The following is a 13,440-nucleotide window of genomic DNA, read 5'->3' on the forward strand; positions in this document are numbered from 1 at the left end:
GCGGGGCTCAGCGCCGGCTGCACCCCTCGGCGGGGGGGGCGGGAAGGCCAGTCCCGCGCGGAGCCTGCCGGGAGCTGTAGTCCTGCGGCGCGGTGCGCGCTGGGAGTTGTAGTCCGCGGAAGGGAGACGGCGTGGCCGCCGCGTTCACGGCGAGGGGCGAGCGGCAGCGCCGGGGCTCCGGGCGTGGGGCGTCCCCCTCCTCCCCGGTCCGCCTGGGGACCGCCTGTAGGGCACACGGGTGCGCCCGGGCAGGGAGGCTGCTTTTTCCCCCCGGTAGAAGCCCGGAGCCACCGTGCCCCTCCACGGGGCTGCTGGCTCCCGCGGCCCCAGCACCGCCCACGGCGCTGGCCCCACGCACAGGCACCCCCGCTGCCGGGGGCGGCAAGCTGCAGCAAGCGCCGGGCCAGCGCCCGCTGTCAGACCTGCCCCCGATTCTTCCCCCCCCTCCCAGCGCACCCGCTGGAAACGGGAGACCCAGGGAGCACCGAGCGCCCGCGGGCAGGACGCGCCGCCCAGAGGAGAGCGGCGGCAGCGGGAGGCCCGGCCCGGGTTCAGGCCGCAGCAGTTCCCGGCAGCCCGGGGAGGGGCAGTCGGCAAACAAACAGGCTCGGGGACAGGGTGCCCTCGTCGGCAAACAGGCTCGGGGACAGGGTGCCCTCGTCCCGCTGGGATCTCGCTGCAGAGCGGAAGGCAGGAGGACAGAAAAGAAGAGGCTGGGGGGAAAAAAAAAACCCCAAAACCCAAACCAACAACCACCAAAACAACACAAGGCAGGAGTCCAATAAAACTATGTTTATAAATAAAAACAAGGAGATTGGTTTTGTTTTTATAAAACCCAGCGGGTAGGGCAAGGGCATGAGCAGTGGCCGGGGAGGCTGCTGGGTGGCATCAGGAGGGGGGGGGGACAGGCGGCATCTTGCTGGTGCCGAGATTGGGGGACAGGATGGCAGAGAGCGGGCACTGGGCAGGCTGACCCCGGCGGGCAGAGGGGAAGGACAGGCTTTAGGGAGTCATGGGGAGATGAACTGATGGCACACGAGAGCTAGTAGAGGGGCTGCAGGGGCAACACAGACCCCAGAGGACAAGATACATTTCATCTCCAGCATATAAAAACCGCAAACACGAGAAAGACAAAAGGAGGCAACGCTTGCAGAGAAAGCCACAGTGCGGCAGGAGAAGGCACCGGGGTGCCAGCACCAATGGGAGCAGGGTCGAGCCTGTCTGTACTGTACCATGCGTGGCCCTGGGCATGGGGAAGGGGGCTGCCCCCAGCCCGAGGCACATCTCTGAGTACCCAGAAGAGGAAGGAAAAAGGGCAGGGAGCGCTGGAGCAAACGGACTCAACGGTCCTGACACATCTGCGGGCACTGAGCCCAGAGGCCATGGTTCAGGCTGCAGCCTCCCTCCCCGGCGAGCTTGTGTTGCTGCCAGGCGCTGTTCACAGCCCGGAGGGAGCGGGGCTGTCCCAGCTCCATCCCAGAGCCTCATCCCTCCCGACAGCCAGGGCAGCAGCACTTGAGGCACTGGGCCAGGGGGGAGGTAGACTCCGGCCCTTCATAGGGCAAATACAGGGGACCGCCATACTTCCCCAAAGCGTGAAAGCCAACCAGTTGTGCCCCTCCCTCGCTTTCTAACTCTGTCCAGGCCCTTGAAGATGTCACCTTGCTGAGCAGCAGCACAACAGCAGGAGCGAGAAGGCTGCAGCTGCCACCGCCAGCCCCAGGCATGGGACAGCCGCTACAAACGGGACAGGCAGCAGTGTGTTGCAGGCAGGAGGGCAAAGCGTGGGACAGAGGGAGCAGAACTCTGCTCTTAAATCCCCCGAGGACCCAAGGGCAGGTGCAGGGCCCTGAGTCATGCAAGGCTGCGTGCAGGCACCCACCACCACTCCAGGCTGAATGGAGAGGTACAGCCCCAGCCCTGAGACTCACAGCCCAGGCAAGGTGAAGGAGAGTCCTGCCATGGGGCAGTGCCAGGCTCAGACCTGGCCCAATGTGTGGGCAAGAGGAGGGAGGCAAGAGGGAAGTGGCAGCATCTCTCCACTCCCTGGAGGCACTGAAGCCCTGGAACATTCATGCATTAGCCAAAAGGCAACTACAACGGGATCTAAAACGCATATATAAGGCTGGTCCCTGCTCCCCTTTCAGGGCTGCGGGAAGGGCAGGGTGTCTTCCGCAAGGGGGAGGAAAGAAGCCATCTTCAGCGCCACGCGTGCCCAGCGCCCTTGGAGCTCCGTGTCCTCCTGTCGGGCCACGCCACGCTCCAGCTCTCCCCCCCACAGGCGGCAGGCTCAGAGAAAGTCAAACACCCCGTAATTCTTTGCTGCTTGATAGAAGAAACACAAAAGGGTGAAAAGAAAGAAGAGATGTTTAGGGTGGAAGGACTGAGGCAGCAGCGACACACGGGCAAGCAGCACAGGGCGCTGGGACGGGTGCAGATTAATGGGGTTAGAGAGGACGGCAGGAGGGAATTACCATTGGCAATACACAAGTCTGGTGGCGGGATGGGCTGGCAGCACCCAGGAGGCCTGCCAGGCCTGTCCACCTTGCTCGAGGAGGGATTAGAATCAAGGTTTAGTTCCATTTATTATTTTTTTTTCCCTTTTTTCTTTTCGTTATCAAGACCAAAAAAAAAAAAAAAAAACCCCCAAAAAAACAAAACCCAAAAAACAAGGGGTGAAGCCAGGGCTGGTCCTAGGAGACAAACGACGGGGATGGAGGGGAAGGAGGGGCAGCAGACAGACAGGGGACGGGCGCTTCACATTACATCCACAAAGAACTCACTGGGGTTGCCCATGGCCATTCGGAAGGACTGTCTACTGGCTGTCAGTTCGGGGGGCACAGAGGCCAGGTCACGGCCCGGCGGTGCCCCAGGGGGCCCCATGGCTGAAGGCGGTGGAGGCATCAGCAACATGGGGGGGCTGAAGAGAGGGGGGAGGCCAGGTGGCCCATACGACTGCTGGCTGTGGTGGCTGCGGATGCTGTGAGCCAGAGAGTGCTGGCTACGCTGGCTGTGCTGGCTGGCCGGCACCGAACGCTCGCTGGCCGCGCGCTCACGCCGCATGCTGCTCCTTGTGGTGTGATCCGACTCACTCCCACTGCCGCCTGACTTGGACTCCCCGGTCTTCTCTCTCTCCTTCCTCCTCTCGCTGCCGCTGCGATTGGAACCGCTGCTCCGGCTCCCTGTAAAGTGCATGAGGCAAGGTTAGGCGACAGCTCAAACAAGCCAGGAAGAAAGGATGCTCCTCCCCGCCCTCAGTCTCCTTTCAATTCTGAGTCCCACAACCCTTCTGAGATGGCTTTTGCCCTGGCTCTCCCCACACATAGGGCCCTGCCTAAGCAGCCTTTTCCTGCTGCTTCCCCATACTGAACAGGGCAATTGCCCACCTGCAGGCATATTTTAGTCCTTTTTACTCACCTTCACTGTGCTGGCTGCCTGCACTGCCCCCTCCATAGCTGTAGCCTGGGTCAGGGAAGCCGGGGTGGGGGTTGTATGGATGAGGCGGCGGATACTGATACGGGAAAGCCATAGGCCAGGGTGCAGCTCCTGGGTGGGGGAGTGGAGCCAAAGTGTCCTGGTCGGAGGCACCACTGGAGCCATCGTGATCATGAAGAGAAAGATTAGCCATGTCTGCAAGAAAGCAGAGAAGAGGGGTTAATCCAAGCAGAAAGACAACCACGTGTGATGAAGCAGCTCCCTGTCCACCCTTGCTGATGGACGGGGTACACAAGGAGACACAAAAAGTTGGCGCTCTCCCTGCTAGTCAATGCAACCATTTGTGCTTCCTGGCTGGACAACAGCCAGGCTGTGCAAGTCCGAGCTGCCACTCTAATACAGAGACAAGCTTGGTGGGAAAGGACCACCTCAGAGCTACAGCTCACCCTGCCAATTACTTCCCATCCCTCTTATCTGAGCAGAACCCAGTTGTCTGAGCACCACCCCCTTGTGAGCACTGGAAGTTCAGAGCCTGGAGACAAAGTCAGTAAAGACTAAGACTCCACTATGGCTGCTTAGGAGAAAAGATCATAGTAAGTGACATTGTCAACACTGTTTCCAATGTCACCACCCCAGCAGCATGACAAGGGAGCTGGGATATTCTTCATCACTCTCTAAAAGGGTTTGTAGAACAAGGGGCCCAGCCTGATGGCAATAGCTGTAGCTATGTCCCCATGGTGTCAGCAGCACTCTGCAGGACCTCTACCCCTCCATTCTCACCCTCCCGCCCACGCCAAGTGCCATACTTCCACAGAGGTCCCCGAAGATGTAATAGCACTGCTCCGAGAAGGTAATCTTGTTCACGGTATGTCGGATGTAGCCAGCCTTCAGCAGATTGCTAGCATATTTGCGGGATTCACGACGGTCTGTAAAACCCTCCACATGGTGATAGAGCCAATCCACCACATCCGAACCTGCCACCAAACGTCAGAGTTAAATACAGCAAGAGAGAGTAAGACAGTGGCCCTTGAGGCAGTGGGCCACACTGGAGCCAAGATGAAATGGGCCAAAAGGTGAAAAGGGACTGCACAGCCAAAGGTTCAATTTGTGACTCTGGCCTGGTCAACAGTTAGCTTACAGTGACAGAGATGGTCCCTTGGGCATCTGCTTGGAAAACAGGCCACCCATTCCCCAGTCCCTGCCTCTGCTGCAGACAGCACAGTCTCTTACCAATGAAGGCATTGGGGATGGTGATCTTCAGCCACATGCGGTCACGCACCTCCAGGCCTGACTCTGGTGAGGCCATGGCTTTGACAATGGTGGCCATGTCGCTGTGGATGGACAGGTGAAAGTCATCGAGGCCTGTGGTGTGGATGAAGGGAGGCAGAGATGAGAGAGGACAGAAAAGACAACAGGGCTACATGGAAGCATCACACACAGGAGCAATGGGCCAGGGAACAATACATCGCAGCCAGCCTTGGGGCGCATGCTGTGTAACCCCCCTTCCAGCCTTCCGATGTTATCCTTCAACACATCAGCCATTTCCTCTTGTGCAAACCCCAGGCTAGAGTCTCCTTCCTTCCAGCCAATCCCAAGCAGCTGAGATACAAAAGCTGCCAAATGAGCCCACACAGCCCAGCAAGAGAATTCTCTGCTCCTCACAAACTCACAACAAACTCCTGGCTTTTTGCCCCGTCTGAGCTCTCCAGACCCTTGCTTCAGGGCTCTGTATACTAGAATCACCCAAAACCTTCAGAAAGCAACCAAAAGAGCCCTGTGCTCAGCAGGACCCCGCTCCACTGCAAGGCTCTCTGCTCCCAGCTGCTTTCATCCTGCCCTATCTGCTGTTTGGGAGGGCAATTGCTCCAGGGACAAGCTGAATCCCTCTGGTCTGGCACTCTTAGCCGCTAATCCCTGACTGCTCTGAGCCTTTGCCTCTGCACCTGCCATAGCTCCTGGATTGCGCCCAGGCTCTTCTACTCTCCTTATATAGAAGGCTGAAAAATGTGGTATTAATTGACCCAGGCAGAACTCCCATTGATCCAAGCACCTGCCTGGTGAGAGCTGCCTCCCTCCTAGTCCCTTGGCAGGACAGATCTTGCCCATCCCAGCTGTCCCCAAGCAGATGTATTGCTCCCATTACAGCACAGTGAAGGTGAGGAAGCCGTGCAGCGGGTGGAGCACGGAGGCACAAGGACTTACGTTCGGTCTCTGGGATGGAGCTGGTGATGGAGGAGCTGGTGGAAGTGATTGTGCTCATGGATGGACTCATACCGTACGCTGGGTAGGTGCCAGTCATCGCTGCCGTGTGAGACACCCAGGCTGCCGGGTCGATGGGCCGGATGGGCTCACCTGCATTGAAGAAAGAGTCAGTCAGTAGCTATAAGAAATTATCCCCTCATCAAATCAACCTCTGGGGAGGGACAGGGACTCAGCGCAGCCCATTCCATCCCCAGCATCTGCCGGGACTCACCCGGATCGGAGCATGGAGAGTCTGGCCCAGCCCAGATCCGCTGGGGAGCAACTGGGAGAGAAAGAAGAGAGGGAGGGTCAGCAGGAGAGGTGCAGAGGGAGAGATCCCCCTATGGCTCAAGGGGGGGTTTCTCTTTCCTCTGGCGCCCCGAGCAAGTGACCCCCCTGCCCCAGTGAAACGCGTCCCCAGCGTGATGTGGGAAGGAGGGCTGGGCTTATGGGCATTTTGGCCTGGGAATAGGAAATAGCAGTCTCCTAACAGGAGAGCTGAAACCCCATTGAACCCCAATTCAGTGCCACATGGAGTCACACACACAGGGGAGGAACAAGACAACAACCAAGTAAGTGCTTAAGGCAGGGCTCTCACATGAGCTGGGCACCAGCGTTAAGGGTGGGTCAGCTATCCACTTACTCCTGGGTAACGAGAAGCAGCCCCGGGGGCTTGGGTCCCAGCACTTCGCCACCGTCAGGGTGATGGGCCTGCAACAAAAAGGTGAGAGTTAGAACAAGAGCTCAGTGGCACAAACCCCTGTGTGATGGGAGGATGCTAGTGAATTGCCCTTGTCCCCCTCCAGCTATGGATTTCCTTAGTGGCATGGACAAAATGATGTGACCCTGCTGAGGGTTGCCGATGACCCTAACGACATGGCATCCCCACAAAAAAAGGGCACAGACCCCAGTTCACCACCATGCTGCTGGCTGCAATTCTTGCTTTGGGCATGAAAACCCAGGAGTCAAAGCAACACCAAAAACATAAGTTCTGAGCTTCTGCAGAGCCACTGGCAGAGGTGGCTGGAAGACACAACTCACACGCCCCCAAGCACACACTGTGCAGCTGCCCATGCAGGTAAGGAACAACCTGAGTACTTACCCCGGCTTGTGCACAATCTCCCTCAGCACCCGCACAGCATCATCGTTGCTCATGTTCTCAAAGTTGATGTCATTTACCTGCAAACAACGCAAAGAGGTGAGTCCCAGAGATGTGACCAGAGGCTGAGCTCCCCTCTCAGCTCAGCAGTGACTCAGCTTCCCTCTTCCAAGCGCAGCTTCCTGGGTTTAGCCTGCCAAAGAGCGCAGGGAGGCTTCTGGGTCTTTTCTTACTGCTTTCCCAGGCCCAAAGATGGAGGTATGTGGGCGTGAAGTACCTGCAAGAGCATGTCTCCTGGCTCAATCCTGCCATCAGCTGCCACAGCGCCGCCCTTCATGATAGAGCCAATGTAAATGCCTCCATCCCCACGCTCATTGCTCTGTCCCACAATAGAAATACCCAGGAAGTTGTATTTCTCTGCAGGGATGGAAAGAGAAAGAAGTAAGACACCATGAAGCAGCAGGCACAAGCAGCCCTAACCTCAGACAAACCATGTGCTAGCTCCCCTGTCCCAGAGACATGTCCTGGGATGCAGAGTAACTCTTGAGAGGCTTCAAGACAAGCCACTTTCCTACAGAATCCATCTCCTCACTCCCCGCTACATGTTCTCTTTGCCCCCTCCCCAGTTCCCTCTCCACCACTCAACCTCACTCTGGAAGGACTGCAGGCTCCATGCACACCTCTCACTCACCCATGTTCAGTGTGACTGTGATGATGTTCAGGGACATGGTGGAGTCTGTGATGCTGCTGAAGGACGATGACTGCAACATAAGTGAAACATAAGATGTCCTCCTGGGCCACAGTAACATTCCCAGCCCCAGGCCCCCTCCACTTGTGCTCCCTGCCACTCCCTGTGGGACCACAGCCACCACCCACAACTCCAGCCTTATGCCAGAGTTTTGCAAAGCCAGAGGGCATCAGCCACACTCCTTATGACCTCTCCACAGCCAGGACAAGGTCTGTGGTCCCAGCTCTTGAGGCTACATTGGCTTGAGAAAGGTTTACAGCACTTTATGAAGTCTGAGCACTTGGACACCACGTGTCCCCAGCTGTGCTCACAGCAAACACCCAAATCCCTGATCAGCCCTGGAGCACTGAGTGGAGAGATCCACCAGGCAGCCTGCCTTGCCCAGCACTGCCCTCCCCAGGACACCCAACCCCTGAGTACCCGCTCAATGCGTGGAGCCTTCTGTTTCCGCCGGCGTCGCTTGTGCCTCCTCATTAGACGGGAAGCACTGCTTTGCTCTGTTGAACTGCTAAACCTAGAGGCAAAAGCGAGAGTCAGCTCTTCTGCTTCCAGGGTGGTGGCTCTGGCAGCAAGCAAGCCACAGAAATTGCACAGGGAATAGATGATTGCAGGGGCAGAACATGTACGTGGGGGAAAGACAATAGCAGAGGGTGCTGATGCGCGAGACTTGAGACAGAGGCAGGTCTGAGCAAGGACCCTGCAGCCCAGGATTACTGTGCCCTGCAAAGGCATCTCTCTGTGCGCAGAGGGAGCGGGAAGCCAGTGTTCCTCCAGGACCTAAGCTTTCCTACCTGCTGGTGGAGTCATCTTCATCTGAATCGAAGAAGCTGGTGGTCTCCAGCTCACTGCTCATAAGCGTGGAGGAGCTCTCGTACCCACCCAGGTCTCGGCGCCGCTCTCCCTTCACTGTACCATTCACCCTGGGTGCTACGGAAAGACAAGGCTCAGTATACTTCAGACACGCTACAGATAAACACCTCCTTTCCCCATGCAGGGCTCACAACAACCTTCTCGGAATTAATCTGGCCGTCAGACAACCCTATCTAGTGCTGGCTGGCTCTGAGTCCACCCTGGGATCAGATCCATCTTCTGTGGGATACATCTTCTGCTCCACTAGAGGATGGGGAAGAGGCTGATGGGCTACTAGGAACAATGCTGCTAAAGCCACAGAAGACTGTTACAGCTGGTTTCTTGGCAGACCAAGGAGCAGCACAGAGTGCTAAGGCTATAGCACACTCTGCTTTTCAACTAAGAAGGACTGAGGCACTGCTGCCTCTCTTTTCCACTCTTGAGGCTTCTACAGTAGACATCTCCTTTGCCCCCAAAGATTTCATCACCAAGCTGTGACGCAACATGGGTTAGCTCCTGCCTCCAATGTGAGGCTACGGCCTCAGACCACTGAACAGCCCTTCTGAGCTGGGAAGGTTCTGCAGAGCAGACAGAGCTGCCCCACGTCTACAGCTGGTGCCCCAGCCATGCCTTGCAGAGCTCTTGCCATGTTACCAATGCTCACCGTGCTCAGGCCCATCTTTCCGACGAGGTCGTTCCCTTTGCGACGACACCACCGAGTCTGTCTCTGTCTCATTGTCCAAGTTTTCCCGACTACCCCCGGTGTTAGGACTGTAATGAGACAAAAGGAACAAATATGTCCAACAGGGAATGACTTAAGCGTGCTCTCTACCTCTGCACTAGCCAGCACAAGCCTCCTGCCATCAGCTGCCTCCTTCTTGAGGGAAAGGAGCAGAGGTGGTGGGGAACAACCATAGCACATCTATGAGAGCGAGGCAAAGAACTGGGGGAAGCTGCGCCAGCTCTTTGCCAACTTCCCTGCACTATTTTCAGCATGCCCTTGCTTGCTGAATAATGCAGCTCCACTTAGAATCTGCTCCCAGCCCCATCCTCCTCCCCTCTGGCTGGCTATGATCCCTGCCAATTTGGATGGGAGTGTCCCAGCCCCTGGTCTGGATTTACAACAAAATCACTGTGGGTCCCTTGGAAAACAGGATAGGTTTCCAGGTAACTTACTGGAAAGAGGGGGGCCTGGAGTCTCCAATTCCTCCCGTGCGCTCCATGGAGGGCGGCAGCTCTGTTTGGTTATCAGCACAGACTGAGCCAGCATCTGAATGGGAACCCTCTGCAGACACCAGCTGGAGGGACAAGAGACAGAACGAAATTGCTAAGATACTAGGAAAACGTTTAGAAGAGTGGCCAAACGAGCTGGCCAAAAGCCTGCCTGGCCCAGGATTTCATCTCTGACGGTGGACAACAGCAGATGCCCAGGAGCGGGTATGGAACAGGCCAAGCATGTAGCAACATTCCCCCTCAACGCCTTCCCAGACGCCGGCTATTTGTGGCTCAGGAATTCCTGACCCAGCGGTGAAGTCGGGGTGGCTGACAGCCCTGCTTGGAGACTCTGACATCATCTGCACACCCATGCCGCACAGTTTTTACACTCAGGTAACCTTTAGCACATGTCCTGTAGCAAGGAGTGGATTCCCCTAGTTCTTCTTGCATCAGAAGAGGCAGCTACCAGTCCTCCCTTTTCTCAATTTTACCAATCTCTACACCTTTGCCTTCAAGCTGTGGGACCCAGCAGGACCTTCACCTTCACAGCCCATGGGAGCTGAGGGTAACAGAGCTCACAGCTGAGGCTGGCTTTGAAACAGACTTCAACATGCTCTTTTTCTGGCTTCCACACATACTTTGCAAACTTTCAGGTTGGGCCCAGCTAATTGGCTTGGGCATAACCTCCACCCAACCTCTGGGAAGCTCAACAGTTTCCCCAGCACAGAAATCCAGGAAAGGGTCAAACCCCGGGAACTCTTTATACCATCCATGCTTTGGGGCAGCCCAGGCACACCTACATCTGTGCCTCTGGCTCCAAGATAAACCACCAATTTTAGGGCTCAGGGAATGAGGTGGAGCCTCTCCTGGAAGGAACAGGCTTGCCAGTGGGATGAAACAGAGTATAGCCCAAATGAACTCAATGGAAAGTCATTTCCCCAACGTTGCTCCCTATGCAGATTTGCGCTCTCCCTGCTTTCAAGCTGCACTGAGCAGGGCTAATCCCAATAGGGCCGGGCAGGAAAGCAATAAAAAGCCTTCTCCTTGCAAGAGACATTCAGGGACCCCCAGAGCAGACGTGACAGGGCCCAGAAAGGAGCCCCCACCTTGGCCAGGGACCAAGTTCCCAGGGACAGGCTACAGCTCACAAGCAAGGGAAGATCAATTTCCTTCTTAAGGACCTTCCGTGCTTTTCACGTCTGCCCCATCCCTGTCCCCTGCATGGCATGGGCAAGCAGGGGGGTTGGCGCTCTCCCAGTGTCAGGGAGCAACCGCAGGGCCCAGTGCCTTGATCCACCCCAGACAAAACAGGCTATGGGTCAGCCTGGAGCCAGTCCAGGGAGGTGAGGAGACCAGGATGGGTCAAGCCTCAGCTTGTGTACTTGAACCAACTGCCAAGCCATCAGCCATCACAGGAGACATCTGACCTAACAGAGGTGAGGGATGCCCCACTGTGGGTCAGGACAGAAGGATCATGAAACATGGGCTGGAAAGGAGCTGATAGCTGCTGCCTAAACCATAATGACTAATGTAAATGCAGCGGCAGCTCTGCTGCTTACTGGTGAAGGGACCACATCTGCATGGAGGCAGGAGCAGATGCCAACCCAGGTGCTGGAGGCACAGCCTATTTACACAGGTCTTGAGCACTTCCCAGCATCACTGATGAAACACAGAGCTGTGCCCTGCCCACCTTCAAGAACTGGGGAAACCATGATGAAGGGGGGGATGGGCCCCACAGATTATCATTAGGGCAGGGGGACAGAGGTCTGCTGCCAGGGAGGCACTGGGAACAGAGACAGGGATGCAGCCAGGGCAAGGAAGACAGAGCAGCCCTGAAAAAGCCACAGCCAAGGCAGCAGACAGGGCAGAGAACACCCTGGGGCGTCAAAAGCTGCAGAGCCTGTCCCACAAGCCCCAGGACAAGCCCAGTGGCTCCTGCTCTCACAACTGCCTAACCAGCTCTGGTCTCACACTCAGCTCAGCTTCCCTCCCTCCAATAAGCCCCAGGCACATGTTGGGCTCTGCTCCAGGCACCTTCCTGGTGACTTGTCTTCCCAGGACACATCCCACTCCCTGAGGGCCACATCCCTGCTCTGGCAGCCACTGCCTGGGAGCACAGGGGAGAAGAGATGCTGGAAGTGGCCAGCATTGCCTAGGGAAAAGTCTTATAATGCTCTATGCCTGAAGATCTTGAGGCAAAACCAGGCAAATATATCTGGACAGAGGGAACTAGCTACAGGCAGCTGTCAAACAGCAGTGAGAAGGAAAGGAGAGGGGGTGTTCCAGAGCAGGGGGACTGATGCTGCCTTCCTCTATCACTCCCAGGGCTGGGATTTCCTCCAGGGAAGGTTTTGATAACCACCCTGCACTTTTCCTGCCTCTTGCACTCTCAGGAAATACTCACTTGGATCCAAGCCCCCGTCTTTCCCTCTAGCTAAAATTAGTACCAAGTTCCTAAAATAGCCTCATCCCAGCCTGTCTGGCAGAAGCAGCAAAGCAAGTGCTCCCCCCACAAGCCCCCAAACCACCCATGGACAAGAAGACTCTCAGCAGAGATAGAAAAAGGGATCATCAGCTGTGCATAAAGGTCTCCGAGATTGCTGTCACCCTTTGTGCACAAGGGCTGGTAGTAGTGCTAACTCCAGGCACAAGTTCTCCACAAGGAGCCAGCACACCAGAGCAGCAGCACGATGCCCTGGTCACACCAGACGGAGCTGCACCGGCTCCGTGCCACTCACACTGAGCAACCAGAGAGGCTCTACAAGGAAAGCCAGCAGCTGCGTGGATGCGTGGACCACAAGGAAAAGTACACAAGGTAAAAAAAAAAGAGCAATAGAAAGGGTTCAGAGACTTTGGGAATCCCCATAGAGCAGGTGAAAACAAAAGGCAGCTGGAAAGGGAGTGGTGGGGAGATGTCTCAGGGCAGATGCAGCAGCAGCAGGGATGGTGGCCAAGAGCCGGACAGGCTGTTTTCCAAAGGGCCCAGCTAACCGCTAGAGGGAGGACGGCAGGCGTCCGGCTGCCTGCTCTTTGTGTGGGAACCCAGTGCACCCTCTCCTCCCGGTGCAGTGCGGGGTGCAGGCAGGACCCCAGCCTGCGCGCTGCTCCCCTGGCCAGCATCCCAGCGGGAGCCAGTCTGGCAGCAGGGCACCCGACCGGTCCTGCCACCCCCACCCTCCCTCCCAAAACACAGTCGCTTCATGGCCCCTCAGCTGAGGCCTAGCTGTTTGGTGCAGGGATAGAAGAAGCATTAGGTCCCACCTAGCCTGATTTGCTGAGGATTTTCACTGTTCAGGTGCTATTTGGTGGCCTCTGGAAAAAGGCGCTTGGGTCTTGGTTCTGCTCCTGATGTAGATCCACGCACCCCCATCAGCACAAACTGCAGCTCAGCAGAGGGGAAACAGGGATGATGGGCTATGGAGACTAAATACCCTCTCCCCCCACAAATAGAGGGTCCCCTTGGGGGCAGATGCAGGCATGCGGGCAGGGGACAGAGCATGTGCATGGCACGGCATGGCGGGAGAAGCTTGTCCTGCAGCTGCCCAGGCAGTACCTTTAGTCTTCAGGGCAGTCAAATCCAGTCCACTTCACCAGCACTAAAGTCACTTAAGCCCTTTGCGCCAGTCACCGGAGCGGGACTTCCCTTGGAAAGCTGACCCTGCCATAGGGGCACATGGGTTACACTGCGGACAGGCCGGGACCACCACCTCTGCCAGGCATCAGTTACCGCGAGCTCTCCACAGAGGCATCCCGCATCTTCCCCAGCATGGGGGACCCAGCACCACACAGCCCCCTCTCCAGCTGAGGGACTGGAGCATGGTAATCCAGCTCATCAGCTTCGTTAGCAGTCAGC

At 56.8% G+C, this 13,440-nt stretch overlaps 1 protein-coding gene across 3 annotated transcripts in view; it reads right to left on the reverse strand.

Annotated features, from left to right (window-relative positions):
* Positions 1-2,566: 2,566 nt before the first annotated feature.
* The window catches only part of DVL3 (dishevelled segment polarity protein 3), a 31,565-nt gene continuing 20,691 nt past the window's right edge, over positions 2,567-13,440 (reverse strand). The window contains exons 1-15 of one of the 3 annotated variants that reach the window (XM_010572991.1): positions 9,894-10,317; positions 9,549-9,670; positions 9,037-9,143; positions 8,315-8,450; positions 7,944-8,037; positions 7,467-7,536; positions 7,053-7,192; positions 6,779-6,855; positions 6,320-6,387; positions 5,909-5,959; positions 5,638-5,787; positions 4,666-4,797; positions 4,242-4,409; positions 3,418-3,630; positions 2,567-3,182 (exon numbers count right to left, since the gene is read on the reverse strand). In XM_010572991.1, coding sequence (XP_010571293.1) covers positions 2,758-3,182; positions 3,418-3,630; positions 4,242-4,409; positions 4,666-4,797; positions 5,638-5,787; positions 5,909-5,959; positions 6,320-6,387; positions 6,779-6,855; positions 7,053-7,192; positions 7,467-7,536; positions 7,944-8,037; positions 8,315-8,450; positions 9,037-9,143; positions 9,549-9,670; positions 9,894-10,037 — 2,097 coding nt within the window. In that variant the 5' untranslated portion in view covers positions 10,038-10,317 and the 3' untranslated portion in view covers positions 2,567-2,757. Of the gene's footprint in view, positions 3,183-3,417; positions 3,631-4,241; positions 4,410-4,665; positions 4,798-5,637; positions 5,788-5,908; positions 5,960-6,319; positions 6,388-6,778; positions 6,856-7,052; positions 7,193-7,466; positions 7,537-7,943; positions 8,038-8,314; positions 8,451-9,036; positions 9,144-9,548; positions 9,671-9,893; positions 10,318-13,440 lie in introns of those variants that run through there. The other 2 variants (XM_010572989.1, XM_010572990.1) reach the window with 2 other exon arrangements.

This window comes from Haliaeetus leucocephalus, unplaced genomic scaffold (genome assembly GCF_000737465.1).
Source record: "Haliaeetus leucocephalus isolate CR32 unplaced genomic scaffold, Haliaeetus_leucocephalus-4.0 Scaffold362, whole genome shotgun sequence".
NCBI classification, from domain to species: Eukaryota; Metazoa; Chordata; class Aves; order Accipitriformes; family Accipitridae; genus Haliaeetus; species Haliaeetus leucocephalus.